This window comes from Vulpes vulpes, chromosome 7, assembly GCF_048418805.1.
Source record: "Vulpes vulpes isolate BD-2025 chromosome 7, VulVul3, whole genome shotgun sequence".
Lineage (NCBI taxonomy): Eukaryota > Metazoa > Chordata > Mammalia > Carnivora > Canidae > Vulpes > Vulpes vulpes.
Window position 1 is genome coordinate 108,532,215 of NC_132786.1, and position 17,357 is coordinate 108,549,571.

The 17,357-nt window shown below is 48.8% G+C and overlaps 1 protein-coding gene across 5 annotated transcripts in view; it reads left to right on the forward strand.

The window, feature by feature from the left end:
* The first annotated feature begins 3,033 nt into the window (after positions 1-3,033).
* MINDY4 (MINDY lysine 48 deubiquitinase 4) overlaps positions 3,034-17,357 on the forward strand; it is a 104,645-nt gene continuing 90,321 nt past the window's right edge. For 2 of the 5 annotated variants that reach the window (XM_026019098.2, XM_072764653.1), the window contains exons 1-4: positions 3,035-3,263; positions 9,893-10,012; positions 13,739-13,974; positions 17,090-17,336. In XM_026019098.2, the coding sequence (XP_025874883.2) occupies positions 3,201-3,263; positions 9,893-10,012; positions 13,739-13,974; positions 17,090-17,336 (666 nt within the window). In that variant the 5' untranslated portion in view covers positions 3,035-3,200. Of the gene's footprint in view, positions 3,264-8,621; positions 8,785-9,892; positions 10,013-13,738; positions 13,975-17,089; positions 17,337-17,357 lie in introns of those variants that run through there. The other 3 variants (XM_072764654.1, XM_026019101.2, XM_072764652.1) reach the window with 3 other exon arrangements.

Consider the following 17,357-nt stretch of genomic DNA (forward strand, 5'->3'; position numbering starts at 1 on the left):
CACAGGCATGGAAGCGAGATTGGCCCAGGTATGTTTGGGGATCGAGGTCTGCAGGGTATGGGCCTCTGAGCAACGTGCATGTCCAGGAACACCATTGGGTGTGTTGTGTGTACAGTAAGTGCTTGAGGTGGAGAGGGTGCCATGATTTGAGATCCCAATAGGAAGGACCGAGGGTGTAGAAATATGCCATTTTGAAAGGAAACATCAGTGTGCCAAAGATTGATTGTTCGTTGTCCTCCCGGGTCTGTTGTAGCCATCCTTCCTTTCATAGTAATAGATTTTTTTAGCTGGGCACATGGCTGCCAAATCAAAACTACATTTCCCAGCCTCCTTTGCAGCTGTGTGACCAAGCAAGGGAGTTCTGATCATAGGGATGTAAGTGCCAGCTTCTGGAAACCTTCTTCAAGATGTGGTACATATGGACTCTTTGCTTTTTATTCTTCATCCTTTATCTTGCTACCTGGAACATGGATGCTTCCATCGTGGGCAAGGCCATACAATGATGGAGAAGCAAGAGAGAAAGAAATGGGGGAACCCAATATTGTGTGGCACTGTGTGAGTCCTGGATTTCTATAAGAGACAAACGAAATTGGATTTTGTTAAAGTCACTGATGTTGTTGTTCTTCTTATTATTTTGGCAGGAATACCTTTTCTGTGGTATTGTCTCTTTCAGTGCTTAAGGAGGGACATGATGTTGATCTGTCCCATTGTTGGTGATGGTGACTCTGATCACTTGGGTGAATGTCATAGGGGCCAACTTTCTGTATTCTAAAGTGACAATTTTTTCCCCATTCATAGAGGTGCTTTGAGATTATATAAATGTCCTGTTCTCATCAAACTTTGACCCACTAGTTTAAGCATCCATTGATGATTCCTGCGTGAATGAATGATTATTATGCTAGTTGTCAAATGGTTATTTGCCAATTCCATCTTTCTATTTGCCAATTCCAACATTCTTTCTATGTTTATTAGTTGACATTCAAATATGAGGAGGAACTTCCTTCCTTCCTTCCTCCCTCTGCCTGGATGGCCCTGTTGCACAGACCTGCACAGATCGCAAGACCCATCACCCTGGGACTCAGGAAGTCTCATGTGCTTTGGGCTGAATGAAAGGCCAAATCTCACCATGGTTGTGGCTGTCGCGCTTCATCTTGCTGGGGCCTGGCTGAGGCTGGGTCTTTCTTCCATCTCCAATCTCACATTAGTGGCCATATGAAGTAGAGATTGGGAGGTGGCCAATGAGGTGGGGCTGTGTAGAGAGTTAGAAGAGGAACTGCTCCTTCATGTTGCCAAGGTCAATAACCTGGAATGGACTCCCCGTCCTGACCTCTGGGAGTGGTGGCCAGATGGCTGGGAAGGACTGAGGGTCACGTCATTAGAAGGACTCTCACAATGTCCTTCCAACCCAGCTGGTCTAGAGATGTTACACCTGGTCAGATCCATGCTCCCACCTCTGTTCTCTGGAGCCCGCTGACCCAGGTAAATGCCCAGTCCGGTCCTGCTCTCAAGGAGCCGAGGTTGGAAGAGGATCCATTCAGTCAGTCCCAACCTGGAGCATCTTGGAGGAGGCAGCACATGAACCACAACTCTCACAACATAATGCAGCAGGCCTGTTCTAAGGCCCATACCATGCCAGCTGGACCCTGCCCCAGAGCCCCCTGGGGCACCAGGAAGAAGCCAAGGACCTCATAAACTCCTGTGGTCAGACTCACACAAATGACACAAACTCAGATACCTAGAGCCACTGCTGAACAGAGATGCGTATGATTTTACACATGCACTTGTGTGTATGCACACACGTCACAGACGCTGTAACAAATGCCTAAGAAACAAATGCCCTCATGACATCTAGAACATTGAAATTACTTATATTTACTCATGTGGTTCTCCCCTACCCTGTGCTCCATCCTCCCCCTTCTGAATCATGTGGTCTTTGCTCCCTTGCTCTTTTTTTTTTTTTTTAAAGATTTTATTTATTTATTCATGGGAGACACACACACACACACACACACACACACACACACACAGAGAGGCAGAGACACAGGCAGAGGGAGAAGCAGGCTCCATGCGGGGAGCCTGACATGGGACTCGATTCCGGGTCTCCAGGATCATGCCCTGGGCTGAAGCAGCGCTAAACCACTGAGCCACCCCGGCTGCCCCCTTGCACTTTTTTTTTTTTTTTTTTTTTTTTAAAAAGCTTTACCGGAAAGTATTATATCTTATATCCCTACAAGTTCTGATTTTCTGGTTGAAGTTGTTTTACGTTTACGCGAAGATATGCTGCATGTAGTCTTTTGGGAATTAACTTTTCCCACTCACAGTTCCATTGCTGAAAGCTCAGCGAGTTGTTAGGGGAAGAGATTACAGCTGATCACCGTGAGGCCGATGCTCTTGGTGGCTAATGCCAGTTTCGTGCTAGTCTGTGGCATGGAGAAATTCTATTTGCTGGGTACTGGGGTCATACTCTATAGCTTTGATTTACTCAGCAGCTCCATTTTACGGCACTCGGAAAAGCCTATTTTTCTTTCTTTTTTTTTTTAAGATTTTATTTATTCATTCATAGAGGCACAGAGAGAGAGGCAGAGACACAGGCAGAGGGAGAAGCAGGCCCCATGCAGGGAGCCCGACGTGGGACTCGATCCCGGGTCTCCAGGATCGCGCTCCGGGCTGCAGGCGGCGCTATCCCCGAAGCCTGTTTTCCTTTGGGGATGCTTATCGATATTTATAATGATTGGGTCCTTATTTCCAGGACACCTGTATAAGACGCTTGGTGCTCAATTACCGGCAGTGTCATTATGGGACCGCAGGCACTAAGCGGGTGAGGGACTTGTCCTTTAATTTCTGCACGGAGCTCGCAGGGACCCGGGCCTCCCTGCCCCGCCCAGTCCCGGCCGCCCAGGTCCCCGGGCCTCAGTGGGCCCAGGAGCCAGCTGTGGGGGTCCTCAGCGGCGGGAGGCGGCCTCGTCCCCGCTCCCCGCCGCGGGCCACCAGGGGCGCCGAGCGGAGGCCGGCGCGGGGCCGGAGCTGAGCCGCGCAGGACGCTCCTCCCCTTGCGCCCGCCCTCCCCGCCCGCGGGCTCCGGGGAAGGGGAGGAGCGCTCCCGGCTCCGGGGACACGGTCGCCACGGCAACGCGGCCCCACCGGCCCCAACGGACCGGGGCCCGGGCTGCGGCGTCCGGCCTCGTCGGCAGAGCCGCGGCATGGACAGCCTCTTCGTGGAGGAGGTGGCCGCCTCCCTGGTCCGGGAGTTCCTCAGCAGGAAGGTAGGTCGCGCCGCCGGCGCCGCTCGGGGCCGCTGCCCCAGGGAGGGGGCGCCGGACCCGCACCTCCGCGCGGGGGGAGCCGCCGCCGCCGCCCGGCCCGGCCCGGGATGCCCGACGGGAGCGCCGCTAGCCCGGGGCCGGCCGAAACTACATTTCCCAGGAGGCATCGCGGGCCCCGCGCAGCGCCCGCCGGCCCCGCCGCCCGCCCCGCCGCCCCGCGCTGGCCCCCCCATCCCGCCTCTGCGCGGGGGCGGCGGCGCGGGCCTCCCTCCCCCGGGCCTCCCCCGGGGGCGCAGCCGCCGCCTCGTCGCGGCCGGGACCGGCCTCCCGCTCCCGGGTCGTCGAGCCCTGGGGTCGTGCGAGGTCCCCGGCGGCGGCGGGAGCTCAGAGGCTGCAGGCCGTGGCGCCTTGCAGCTTTGCCCCGGGTCGCACCGGGAGAGTTTTCCGGGAGGCCCTTAAGCATCAGCAGCTGCAGCGGAGGTGGGGACTCCGTGGGAGACCAGAGGTCGCTGCAGGTGACTGCGGAAGCCTCTGCCGCCTTCTGACCCCTTCTCTAGGGCTCGGCACTGGGTGGCTCAGTTGGTTAAGCATCTGCTTCAGCTGGGGTCGTGACCCCAGGGAGCTGGGATTGAGCCTCCGCGCTGGGCCCCCCTGCTCACCTGAGCAGGGGCCCTGGGCCCGTGTCTGGATTAAACACACACGAGCAAAATCATTTTTTTTTTTGACGGGGGGGTGGGGGGCTGTGCGGAAAAGGGGAAGGGCCTTGGAATCGGGTGGAGCGGTTCAAATACCGGCAACTGGTTATCAGAATGTGAGCCTGGGTGCGTCACACTGCCTCAGTTTCCTTATTTGTAAAACAGGATTGATAAGACCCACCGTTTGCAGATTTATGATGAGGATTAATAATAATATATGGGCAGTCCCCAAGCATTGTATCTGGCACCTAGTAGGTACCTGTAGTCAGCGTTGTCTTCACCTCTTGCCCCTCTCGTGCATCTGTTTTGAAAGTGTCTTTCTTTGCTTCTTAATAATGTTTTTTTTTTAATTTAAAAGTTATTATTATCATTTTAACAAAGATTTTAATCACTTATTCATGAGAGACAGAGAGAGAGAGGCAGAGACACAGGCAGAGGGAGAAGCAGGCTCCTTGCAGGGAGCCCAACATGGGACTCGATCCCGGGACTCCAGGATCATGCCCTGGGCTGAAGGCAGGCGCCAAACCACTGAGCCACCCAGGGATCCCCAGTGCCTCTATTTAAAAAAAAAAAAATTAAATGCAATGTGGCTTCATTGTATCTGCTCTGTGTTTCAGGCTAATTGACCTTCCATCACCAAGTCTTGGCTGCACATCTGATGTCAATGACACGCCCTGGGAGGCTGCCCACTATCATTTCTTTGAAGCCTGGGTCACCAAGCAAAACTCTCAGTTTTCCTCTTGCCTTTCCTTTCTTAAGAGTACAAATGAAACCCAAAGTCCTCCCCAGATACCTAAGGCTACTCTATAGCTCCAACCCAGTATACCACCCCAGTGTGGGTTCCAGCTTCTCCCACATGCTTTTGCCTGTTCTACCCACGGCCCACCCCAGGTCTGTTTCCTTCAGGAAGTCTTCTTGGATAACTTCCATTGGAATAACTGACTTACCTTGTCTGTGGCTTGCTCACTGGTGCTCACATTATAATTTATATGTCTGCCTGTCTCGCCCACGAGACCAGTCCGCAGAGCTGACACCTGATCTGGGTGGAGCCTTGGCCGTGTCTGGTTCACCCGGCCCTTCTCCCTCCCATTTTTCATCTGGGCACACTAAAGCCCTGACCTGACCGAGGAGTTGCCCACAGTCACTCAGAAAGTTGTGGAGAGGTGGGACTGCCGTGTAGACCAGCTGTGCTTTCCTCATCAGCTTCTTTCTGCTCTGGTGCAGAGACCGCGTACTCCCCTCAGGGCTTGCCATGAGGCCGGTATAACCTAGAGAGTTCCCATCATGGTGTGAGGTGCCTTCTGGTTGCCTGTTTGTTTTCTCAGATCCTCGTAACAGGCCTGAAAGACAGGAATACTTACTCTGTTTCATGTAAGACGATCATGAGACTAGGGGGCAAAGAAACTTGCCCACAGTGAGCAAGTTAGATCTTGTCAGGCCTCAACTCAAAACCCTCTATGAGCTTCCTGCTACAAGCAGCATAAAATCCAAGGGAAGACCTCACTGCCTCACCTGGGCTACGAGGCTCTCTCTGACCCTGTGCAGGGGGTGCCTCCGACCTCACCTGCCGCGACTGCCTCCTCTGCCCTCTACCCTACATCGTACCCAGCTACGCTGGCCCCCTTCTAAGTGTGGGCTGCCCTCGGAGAGTCATGAGCATCTCCTGCAATGTCAGGGTGCTCCAGGGTGACTCTTCTTGTGCCCCAGCCTCCCTCTCCTGCAGTCACTTGTTCCCATCCTACTTATGCCACCTTTCCAAGCGGGCATGTCCTGGGCCTGTGGTCACCAGTACCCTTCCTGTAATCTGTGCAAGCAGTCTGTCATCCTCACTTGCAGCTCGCCTCCTTAGCAGCCTGCCCGTCATAAACTGTTCTTCAGTCTCACTCACATCTGCATTCCATAGTTCCTGCCAACTTTTCCCGGGGCCCTCCAGTCCTGTTGTGACCTCTCCCCACTTCTTACCCTCCCGTTGTTATAATCACACCTTCAACAACATGCTCACCTCCCTTGCCCTTCACTTCTTTCATCATGTTCCCTCCGCCAACCCCCCAGCCCTCCGAGTTTTCAGATTCCCTTCGGCCTCCTCCATGCCTGCCCCTGCAGTGCCGAACGGGGCTGGAGAGAAACACAGCAGCATGTGGATGGTTTCAGGCCACCCAGTCCCCTGAGGCCTCAGGCATGGCTGCCCTCCTGGTTAGAGCTCCCCAGCCTGCCGCCTCTCTCCACTCTGGGATGGCTGTTTCACACCTGCCCTCTCATCTAAGCTCACACAACAACTTCCCTGTTCTCATCGCACCAAGAAAACAAGCAGTTTTGAGAACGTCCCCCAGCACACACACACAGGCTGTACCACTCCAGTTATGAACCTTCCTGGGCCTGGACCTTCCCTCTGCCTCCCTGCTGCTCTTACCGGGTTATTCTCCATGCTCCTGGGAAAGGCCAGCCCCTCCCTGAGTGCCATCCCCTCTTGCCTGCGTGAGGGCACAGCAGCAGTTCTCTCTCTCTGTTGCATATATATTTTGTCTTCTCTACTGTCGTTCCTACAGAACCCCCTCTTGATTCCCAGGTCCCTCCAGCTATTGGGTCATTTTTCTTCTCCCTCTTACAGCCAAACCCCATGAAAGAACTATGTGTGCTCTGATCCTCATCCTTCCTGCTTGCTCAAGCCTGCTCTAATCAGGCTTCTGTCCCCACTGATCCATGGAAGCAACTCTTGTCAAGTTTATCAATGACCTTTAACTTACAGTTCCCACACTTCTTGATCTAACACTGTGTTTGGCACAGCTGTTTTGTGCCCTTCTTTCTGGAAACTCATTCCGCTTGGCTTCTGGAGGCCACCTTCTGCGTTGTGTCCTCTAACCTCTCAGGGTGTTTGCTGGTCCCTCTCATTTCCTGGAGCTGTGCCTGGGGACTCAAAGACTCAGTGTTTTCTTCTCTTCTTCACTCATTTTCCAGGTGCCTCCTCCAGCCTCCTGGATTCCAGGGCCATCAACATGATGATAATTCCCAAATGCCTGTCTGGCCAAGATCTCTCCCCGAACTCTTACATTCTTACCAACTGCCAGTTTGACATTTCCCGTTGGATATACAACGAATATCTTAACATGTCCAAAACCCAATTCTTGATCCCCTCTGAGGCTTGCAGCTTTTCCCATTTTGATAGGCAGTGTCACCATCTTTCTGGTCACTTGGGCCGAAAGCTTTGCAGTCGTTCCTGGCTTTTCTCCCTCTTGTATACCCCACATCCAGTCCATTAGTACATCTGTTGGCTTTACCACCAGAGCATATACAGCATGCAGCCACCTCTTTCTACTTGTGCTGCAACTGCCCTAGTCCAAGCCACCTCTGTCTTTCATGTGAGCTGTCCCACAGCATCCTAACTAGTTTCTGCTTAAATCCTTGCCTCCAAAAATCTGTTCCCAACCTAGCAGCCAGTGATCCTTTACAAATACAAGCTCCTGTTTTCACCCTGCCCCTACCTGCCCCTCCCCCCCAAGATTTCACTGAAGTCAACAAGGCCTTTCCTTTTCAGGCTCTAGGCAACCTCTCTGACCTCATTTCCTGCCATTTCCCCCTGGCCACGTGGCTCTAGCTGCACTGGCCTCAGGGCCTTTGTACTTGCTTTTTCTTGTCATGAACACACTTCACTGAACTGTCTGCATGGCCTGTTCCCCTACTTCCCTCACATCCCTGCTCTAATGTCACCTAATCACGAAATCTTTCCTGATTTTTGTAAAGTATCAAACCTCCTTGCACCCCCTCCTGGTCCTTTCTGTTTCCTGCTCTGCTACACTTCTTTTCCCCACAGCATATTAGAGTTGTTGGCTTTTCCCCATAGAATGTAAGCTCCATGAGGGCTAGGACTTTGATCTGTTTACTCCTCTGCCTCCAGCAGCTAAACTAGTAGACTAGTGGTTCATTCCCTTCATTTGACAGATGGGAAAACCGGAAGACAGGAGTGAGCCTGCAGATGATGCTCAATAAGTAGCTGACTATCTAACAGTGTCCTTCTCTGTGTCTCTGCTCTCATTTTATTTGTCTGCATAGTAGTGGACGTTAGCAGCTGCCTGCTGTACATTTACCCCTGTTTGTGGTCCACTTTCCCAACAGAATGTCAGTTCTGTGAAGGGGTGAGGTTTGTCTTATTCCATTGGTATCTCCTGCATCTAGAACAGCCTGCTGCATCGTAGGTACATGGGAAATGTTTGTTGAGTGATAAAGGTTAAGCGGACCTGGATGGGACTGAGGACTGGCTGATTCCTGAGGGATCCTTGTCCACTCCTGCAGTGGCTTCCAAATGTCAGCGTGTACCACCATCCTGGGGAGTTTGTTAAGTGTGCCAAGACTTGCTGATCTGAACTCCTGACAGACATAAAGAGTTATCCAGCAGAGGGGGACTCTAATGGTTTCTGCCTCGCTCTCATTGGCTGGAAAGCCGTGGGGAAATCCAGATGCAATGTAGGTGCTTGCTGTGACCTTCTCCCTCTAACTCCCAGTTCATTCTCCTTAGGGCACCCAGGTATGCCTCTGCCTTTCCCCCAACATGCACACCCATTTCTTTCTGTTCCTCCTCCCTAAGACTTCCCTTTTATTCTCTTTGTTTCAAGGTTGTGTTCATATCTCTCTCTTTTTTTTTTTTTTTCACAAATTCTGCTTCCCTCAGTTAATGACAGGAAGCAGGTTTTGTCTTGTTTTCCCATCAGTGGGAGTCTCTGTAAGATTGTGAACACAAAACCTGTGTGAGATGTTGAGGCCTGACTAGCACGAGGGGCTGGATCCACGAAGAGCAAAAGGCTCCCTTAGCACCAGGCTGAGCTGTTTGTGAGGTATCTCTTCCTCCTCTGTGTTGGGTGATCACCGTGGTCCAGTGGGGTGGGCAGGCCCCAGCTTCTGTGGTTAATTTTTGGATGAAGAAGCCAGGCTTATAGTAGGGAATAGCACTTGCCATTACTGGAGTGTCTTCATTGGGCCTTTTGGGAGGTGAGGACTGGATGATGGCAAGTGGCTTCACTGGGACCTCAGCAAACGTTTACCACATGTTTCCAGGGGCTTCAGTCCTGGCATTGCTGACTCATAGGCTGGGATGGTCAGAGCCCCCTGCTCTGTGATTCTCCTGTGTTACCTGGGCAGATCAGTCCTTGCTCTTACCCGAGAAAAGAAAGGAATTGTTATTGACCTTTTGCTTATTTTTTTCCTTTTATTTATTTTTAAAGCTTCATATTCTGTGGCTCCAAATCTAGTGCAAACCCAGGGCTCCAGCCTTAGGTGAATCAATTAGTTACCTGAACCTCACTTTCCTTTTCTATAAAATGGGCCAACAGCTCCAACCTTAACTTGGGCCATGGAGTTATTTTAAGATTCAGAATAATAATAATAGTGAAGATGTCAAGTGTAAAGCTTATATAAAAATAAACTCCTTTTTTTTTAAAAAAAATTTTTATGTATTTATTTTAGAGAGAGAGTGAGAGCCAGAGAGATCACAGAGGGAGAGGAAGAAGCAAGCTCCCCACTTAGCAGGGAGCCCGAGGCGGCGCTCGATCCCAGGACCCTGAGATCAACCCTCTGAGCCACCCAGGCACCCTTCACTTCTTTTTAAAATGATTTTATTTATTTATTTGACAGAGCACAAGCAAGGGGAGGAAAGGGAAAAGCAGACTCCCCGCTGAGCAGGGAGCCTGATGTGAGACTCGATCCCAGGACCTGGGGATCATGACCCTAGCCAAAGGTGGCCCTTAACCGACTGAGCCATCCAGGCACCTAAAAATAAATTCTTAAGTCAGTTTTTGGTCCTTGTAATTTCCTTGCAAGGAAGGCAGGATAGGCAGGATAGGAATGATCATAATGAGCATCAACAGTCTTTTATTTATAACCTACATCAGAGAACGGAAGGTTTTGATTTAAAATGAAAATAATGATTCAGATTTCTTCCCGCAGGGCTTAAAGAAGACATGTGTGACCATGGACCAGGAACGCCCACGCTCTGACCTCAGCATAAACAGCAGAAATGATCTCCGCAAGGTTTTGCATCTTGAATTTCTCTACAAGGAGAACAAGGTACGTGCTTTTTAAGGTGTGGTGTAATGTTCTGGAACTGAGCTTGGCAATGTCAGAGCACTGGCGGGGCCCTGCCAAGCTGTCGGAGACGGTGGTGGCAGGAGGCTTGCTGTGGTTGCGGCCAGGGGAGCAGCAGACCCGGCCAAGTGCTGACAAATCCCGAGTGTGAGTTGGGTTTCCAGCCTCATGGAGGCCCTAGGCTGCCCCCCCGGGGGCCTGTTGCGCATGTGTGGCGGGAAGCTCACCTTGAACCCGGGCTCTTGACAGTTACTCCCTGTGCTCCCTCCTCCCCTAGGAGGCTGTTTTTAGCCAGACCGTACTTAGGAATATCATATTCGGTTATACTAAAATTTTCCATTCCCTGCCCATGTAAGATTTTCCTTCTTCAAATCTGAGTAATAGCTTATTTTTAAGTCTACTGTGACATTTAATTTAGGCAGAAACGGGGCTTGGGCTCAGCTAACCCTGGTGCCTTGGAATTGGGGAGGGTGGGGGGCTTCCCTGATCCCTCAGCCCCACGACCTCCCCCCAACCCTGTAGTTGTCCCTTGTCGTGCTCAGCACACTTATAATAGAGTATGTATGTGTGGTTGTTTAATTACCGTCTGCCTCCCCACCACTTTGGATGCAGCAGGAGGCCCGAGACTGGCGTCTCTTTTGTTCACTGTTGTGTCCGTGTACTTAGCCTGTTGCCCAAGGACATAGAGAATAGTCTCTATATGTGTTTGTGGGTTATATCATTGGCCGACTGTCTGAATGAAGCTACCGTTCTGGCTTAATTGTTTCTTTCTGCCACAAAGACAGAATCTTCTAATCTGATCGAGGAATGGGCTCTCCAGCAGATGTGGCCTTGTGGTAGGGCATTGTGGTAGAGTGGGAAAGAACCTAATGGTCAGGTAGTTTAGCATTTATCGTCATTTTTTAAAAAGGCAATACAATGACATATCCTGCGGATGTCCACACATGAAACTAAGAAGGAAGCCCCATGGTTGAATTGGGGATGAAGAGGACTTGCCTTCTTGGCCTTCTTGGGCAGCCCCTCAGGACTGGGCTAAGCAGCTTTTCAACTGCTGGGAGATTAGGGGCCTCACTTAGGGGAGCTGCGAGCCACAGAAAAGTGGCCTGCCCAGGTGTCACAGTGAGTTATGGGGCAGGAGTGAGGCTAGAACCGGATCTTCTGATTCTCAGTCCTGCCGTAGTAATAATGGTGGTCAGGCCTCCTGGGATTGTAACCCTCTACTCAAACGAAATCTTAGCAGATGGGGCTGAAATGCCAGCCCTTTGGAGGGCTGTTTCTGAGATGCCCAGAGGAACCTCAGAAGAGCTTGTAAACTACCTTCCTGCCCATCATCACCCATTGGGAAGCTCAGGCTAAGTTTCCCTGAGTAAAGTGAAGGATGGCATCAACCTACGGGAACATTCGGGTTGCCAGAAGTTTCTGTGCCCCACTTTGATGAGAAAAGGGCGGTGGCAGCCAGGTGCAGTCCTGTTGTTGGCTCAGTGAAGACATTAGCTCGATGCCCTTCTCATCTTTGGTCTTGGGGGTGACAGCAGGGCCCCACCACCTCCTCCCTGTGTTCAGCTGGAGGCCCGTAGACCCAGGCAGCAGATATCCAGCCCACCTCCTTTTGCTACGTTTGTAAGGCAAGAATGTGGACTGTACATGTTAGAAAGATTTTTTTTTTCCACAGAAAGTGAGACAGGTAATAGGAAAATCAATTAACCATGCTGGTGCAGTGGGAATTTTATGTAAATGCAACTTTACCTAATTTCCTGGAATCATCTTTGCCATTCAAGTTACTTTTACTTCTCCACTGTAATAGTTTCCCTAGGGTAATAATTATCTGAAGATACTTAAGATATTTCCATTAGGTTTTGATAAGTGCCCTGATTATTTGATTTATATAATAGTTATTATATAGTGAATTGAGCTTATATTTTACAGAACAATATATTTCTTAATCTATCTGTTGCATAGTAATTTTGACATTTGCACGCAGCTAGTCTGATTGTAGGAAAGCCCCGCAATTTAATGTTAATTCCAGTAACTTGTTTTTCCCTACTCATAGTACGATATACAAAAATGCCTATGCAAAATTGAGGTTTTGAAAAATGGTGTCCAGATTCACATAAAGGCTGTGTCTGTTCTGAGCAGAGTGTTATGAAAAGCCATAAAGTGTAATTCAGGTTATCTAGGGCTATAAATCTCTTATATTGAAAGAAAAAGCTAGAAGGTCAAAATAAATCATATAACATCTTTCCCCTGACTCTCTTCCTCATGAGTTTCATTTAGACTTAGACAAAATTGTTTTTTTTGGGTTCCACCCTAAGAAAATAAAGCTGTCCCCTGATTCTAACTGCCTGATAAATCTGTTGTTATTGGTCATAACCCATCTGGCTGTGGGTGCTGGTCCCAGAGTCCTGCTGCATAGACCCAGGCACTAGGAAGGAGGGAGGGCTGCATGTGCCTGAGGGGCTCTCTGCCAGGTGCTTTGTCAGGTGCTCTACTGCTCTCACTGCAGTCTCATCAAATGCCAGCCCTCCAAATGCCCCATGTCTGGCCACACTTGCCAACAGCTTGGGGTTCCTGGACAAGTGGGGTGGGGACTGACACAGTTATGTGGCCTGAGGTCAGACTGTGGATTGCTGCTTGGATGACTGTGTTTGTCCAAATGACTTAGAGGAATTTTAAGAGAAATCAGGACTCTAATCTTTGCAATTTAAGACACAATAGGGCCTGGGAATATATATCTCTAAAAACCTCCAGAGATGACATTTGGCATGATTAGGGTTGGGAAATACTGATGTCATTTCATTTCTCTTTTTTCTCTCCTTTTCTTTTTCTCTCTCTTTTTTTCTTTCTCTCTTTTCCTTCCTTCCTTCCTTCCTTCCTTCCTTCCTTCCTTCCTTCCTCCCTTCCTTCCTTCCTTCCTTCCTTCCAGAGAGAGAAAGAGAGAGAGAGTAAGTGCAAGTGGAGGTGGGGAGGGGCAGAGGGAGAGGGAGAGAGAATCCTAAGCAGGCTTTGCACTCAGCACGGAGTCTGACTTGGGGCTTGACTTCACGACCCTGAGATCATGACCTGAGCTGAAATCCAGAGGTGGATGCTTAACTGACTGAGCCACTCCGGTGCCCCTGATGTCATTTATTTCTAAAACCAATTACTGAAGAGTTTTAATGTTTTTAAGATTCAGGTATAGATTGAGACAGTCCTGACGGCCTCTCTGTGTTCTTTGCAATAACCTGCTGTGGTACCATCCCTGCAAGCCCCAGCACCCAGTGTTAAATGCAGAGTATACAACCTATGAGAATACTCAGGTCCCAAATGTTTATAAGCTTGTAGAGTTAATGATCCCTGAAGATTTAAGTTTGTTTGTTTGTTTGTTTTTTTTAAATGAAAGGCTATTTTCTAAAGTTATTCCTATGAGGAAAACTAAGAGGAAATTTGCTTGGGTGTTTTTTGTTTATCTTGTATTTTATTACAGCTGTTGGTTGAATCGCCTGACCAATGCATTGGATGTCCATTCTTTTAGGGTAGAGATTTTTGTCTTCATCTCTGTGTTGTAACACAGTGCCTCATGTCTGAGAGGCAGTCAGTGGACATTTGCTGAGAGAGGGTATGAATGTAGGAGAAGCTGATAAACTGTCAAGGAATTGGAAGAGCATCGTTTCTGCCCTTCCCCTGAAGCTGTACATATGACTAATGATTTTTGTTTTCTTCCAATGATAGGCAAAGGAAAATCCTCTAAAAACAAGCCTTGAACTCATCACCAGATACTTTCTGGATCACTTTGGAAATCCTCCCAACAATTTCACTCAAGAAACACCAATCCCTGCACTCTCAATTCCAAAGAAAAATAACAAATTAACATCAAGGTGCTCAGAGACCATGCTGGTAAATATATATGACCTTGCAGATGAAGATTCAGGATGGAGAACATCATTGTCAGAAACAAGCAAAGCCAGGTATCTCTTATTTACACCATGGATTAGTCTCTTATCGCTGCTGTGACACATGACTATGAACCCAGTGGCTATAACAGGGTTTTCCAGAAAAGCAGAACCAGTAGGATATGTGTGTGTGTGGGTATGTGAATACATGTAAGTATATATACAAATAGTGTATATATATATACACACACATATTATATTGGTTTTATATATCCCATATAAGGAGATTTGTTTTATAATTTTACTTTTTTTTTTTTACTTCTTAAATTTTTTTTTTTACCCTTTTTTCTTTTTTCCTAAGAAGTCTCTATGCCCAGTATGGACCCCAGTGTGGGACTTGAACTCACAACCCTGAGATCAGGACCTGAGCTAAAATCAAGAGTCGATGCTTAACGAACTGAGCCACCCAGGGGCCCCAATTATAAAGAAATTTATTTTAAGGAATTGGCTCACATGATTGTGGGAGCTGGAAAGTCTGAAATCTGTAGGGCAGACTGGCATGCTGGAAGCTCAGGAAGTATTCTGTGTTACAGCCTTGAAGCAGAATTCTCTGGGAAACCTCAGTTTGCTCTTAAGACCTTTAACTGATTGGATGAGGGCCACCTGTGTTATCTAGGGTGATCCTCTTTGCTTAAAGTCAACTGACTGTAAACGTTAGTCATAAAAAAATACCCTCAGGGAAGCATCTAGGCTAGTGTTTGACCAAACAACAAGGCAAATAGCCTAGCAAAGTTGACATGTAAAATGTCACCATCACCGTGTCTTAAAGCAACACAAATTTATTATTCTCCAGTTCTGAGGTCAGAGGTTCAAAATTGGTCTCACCGGGTTAATGGCAAAGTGTCAGTAGGGCTTGTTCTTTCTAGAGACTTTTGTGGGGGAGAATTGGTTTCCTTTCCCTTTTTGGCTTCTAGTGGCCACCTACATTCCTTGGCTTGTGGCTGCTTCCTCTGTCTTCAGAGCACATCACTCCAGCCTCTGTTTCTGCCATGGCATCTCCTACGCCTGACTCTGACCTCCTGCCTCTCTCTAAACAAGCAACCTTGTGACTCTAATGGGCTCTCCCAGACAATTGAGGATAATCTTCCCATCTCAAAACCTTAACACATGTGCAAAGTCCTTTTTCCACAGAAGGTAGCATTCACAGGTTCTGGGATCAGGCCATCTGCAGGGTCCATTATTCAGCCTCCGCATTGTGTGCCTTCAGATTCCCTGTTGTGGAGCACTGTTACTTTCCTTGGAGGCCTTGAGGATGGAGGGGGATGCCGAGGAGGATGCTTATGATTCAAATGTTTAATGTTTGTCAGCTTCAGGGGCTTGCTGGGTTTGCATTTTCTTAAAGAAATAGGGGTATAGACTTCTAAAAGCAACTTAATGCTGTAGAGATGAAAACATCTGAAAAAATAAGGCCTTTTAGAACTCTTAGGAAGGAAATTAATTGCCATTCTTGATTGAACCTCCAGTATTGGAAAGCACTGATATTAAATTACAACCTTAATATGCTGTCTGTAGTCACTAGCGAGTCTAACTCCCTGGGGCTGGATGCTTCCTTCTGGCTCCGCTGAGAAGCATTTTCTTTCCCAAGGATAGCTGAGGGGTAGGGTCTGGCCAAAGGACGAGGACCACTGAAAACATTAACTCAAGGCTTAAGACGTGAAAGTGAGTTAGAGTAGTTTGGAAGAAGATGGTTCTTCCTTCAGAGGTGCTTACTGCCTGGCTGGGAAAATAAATATTTCTGAGGTGATAAAGAACTAGCAGAAGTGGGGGCTTCCGAGTTCCACCCAGTTATCCAAGCTACAGACTTGGGTATTATTCTACTCTATCATTTTTGTCTCTGTGAGCCCTTAATGATATTAGACTCTTGCCTGCTTTCTCTGCCCTGACAGCAGTGCCTCAGTTCACACCTCCTCTCTTGCCTGGGCTAACTCCTATAGACTCTTCCTTGGTTTCCAGGCCTCTGGTGATCTGCTCAAATCCCCCTTCCACCTAAGATAGTGTGAGCTTCCCACGAACAAGCCTGACCATGCTGCTCCCCTGTGGAACGGCCTTCAGATGCTTCCCATGGCTTCCAGGATGAAAACCAAACTCCTAAGGGTAACTTGCAAAAACTTTTTCCGTGATCAGCCTGTATGGCTCACCTTGGCCTGGCCTGCTCTTATAGATAGGCCTTTGTGCTAATGCCTGGGGCATTCTGGTTATCTCCTGCGTGCTCATTCCTTCACACTCAGGGCTGGCTTCTCTGTAAGTCTTTGGTTGACCCAAGCTGGTTCTGGAACCTTCCTTTGCTGGATATGCCCCTGTCATAGCACACACATGACTGCTTCTCTCACGCGTGACCCAATGCTTGGTAGTCAGCAGCTTGGGATAGAGCAGCAGTCAATGCCCCTTTAGGCCAGAGTCCAATGGTAGAAAACATGCCAGCCTGTGTCACAGGAGTGCTGGGCTGTGGCTGATCCATCACAGATGATAGGTAAGAGTACTCTTGAGCTGGGCCTCTTGCACTGTCTCTTTCTCTTTCTTCCTTGTTTGCCTCAGCATCTCATCTTCTTTTGTTCTATCTCTCTCTTTCCCCTGTATACACACACACATGTGCACACACACACACACACACACACACACACACACAATCTCTCTCTCTCTCTCACTCTGTTTCAGTGCCAAGAAGCCCAATAAGAGAAGCCGTTGGCATGCCCAACTGAACTGAACCTGAACTGAATAGTTGGAGAACACAAAGTTTGCCCCATGTCTCCATCTGTTGATCTCACTGATGTGCAGTAAGGCTGGGCTTCACGTAGCTCATGACTCTCTTGGAGGGCTGTGATTTTCTGTAATCACTCAGGTCTGGAACAAGGATGCCCTTTATATTTGAGGACACAAAACGTTCAAGGATATTTGAGAAATCCTATCATAGGTCATCAATTCTGATTTTGTTTGTTTCCTGGTCTCATTTTGTAGGTCAGACTTGCCCTGGTGTGAAAGTATTTTCTATTCTTTACCTTTAATGATAAAGCACTAGCGGGTTAGAATCATCACAGATGTATGAAGGGGCTTGCTCTGAGTTGAATGTGGGACTTATTATTGTTGTTAGCTATTGGGGAATCTGTTTAATGGAGAAACCCCTTTTTTGCAGGCACGACAATCTTGATGGGGATATGCTTGGTAATTTTGTATCCTCGAAAAGGCCCCTACACAAAAGTAAGCCTATGCAAGTTATCCCAGGTGAAAGCCCTGCCGTGGCCCCTGCGTGGGAGAAGATGGACAAGCTTCCGTCGTCAGAGTCTTCCTTGGACACCAAGAGGGTGGGCGAGAAGATCAGGTCAAAGTCTGACCTGATTGTCCGAGGCATGATGGCCAGTCCTATCGCCAGTTCCCCGCAGGTAGAGTTGCTGCTCTCAATG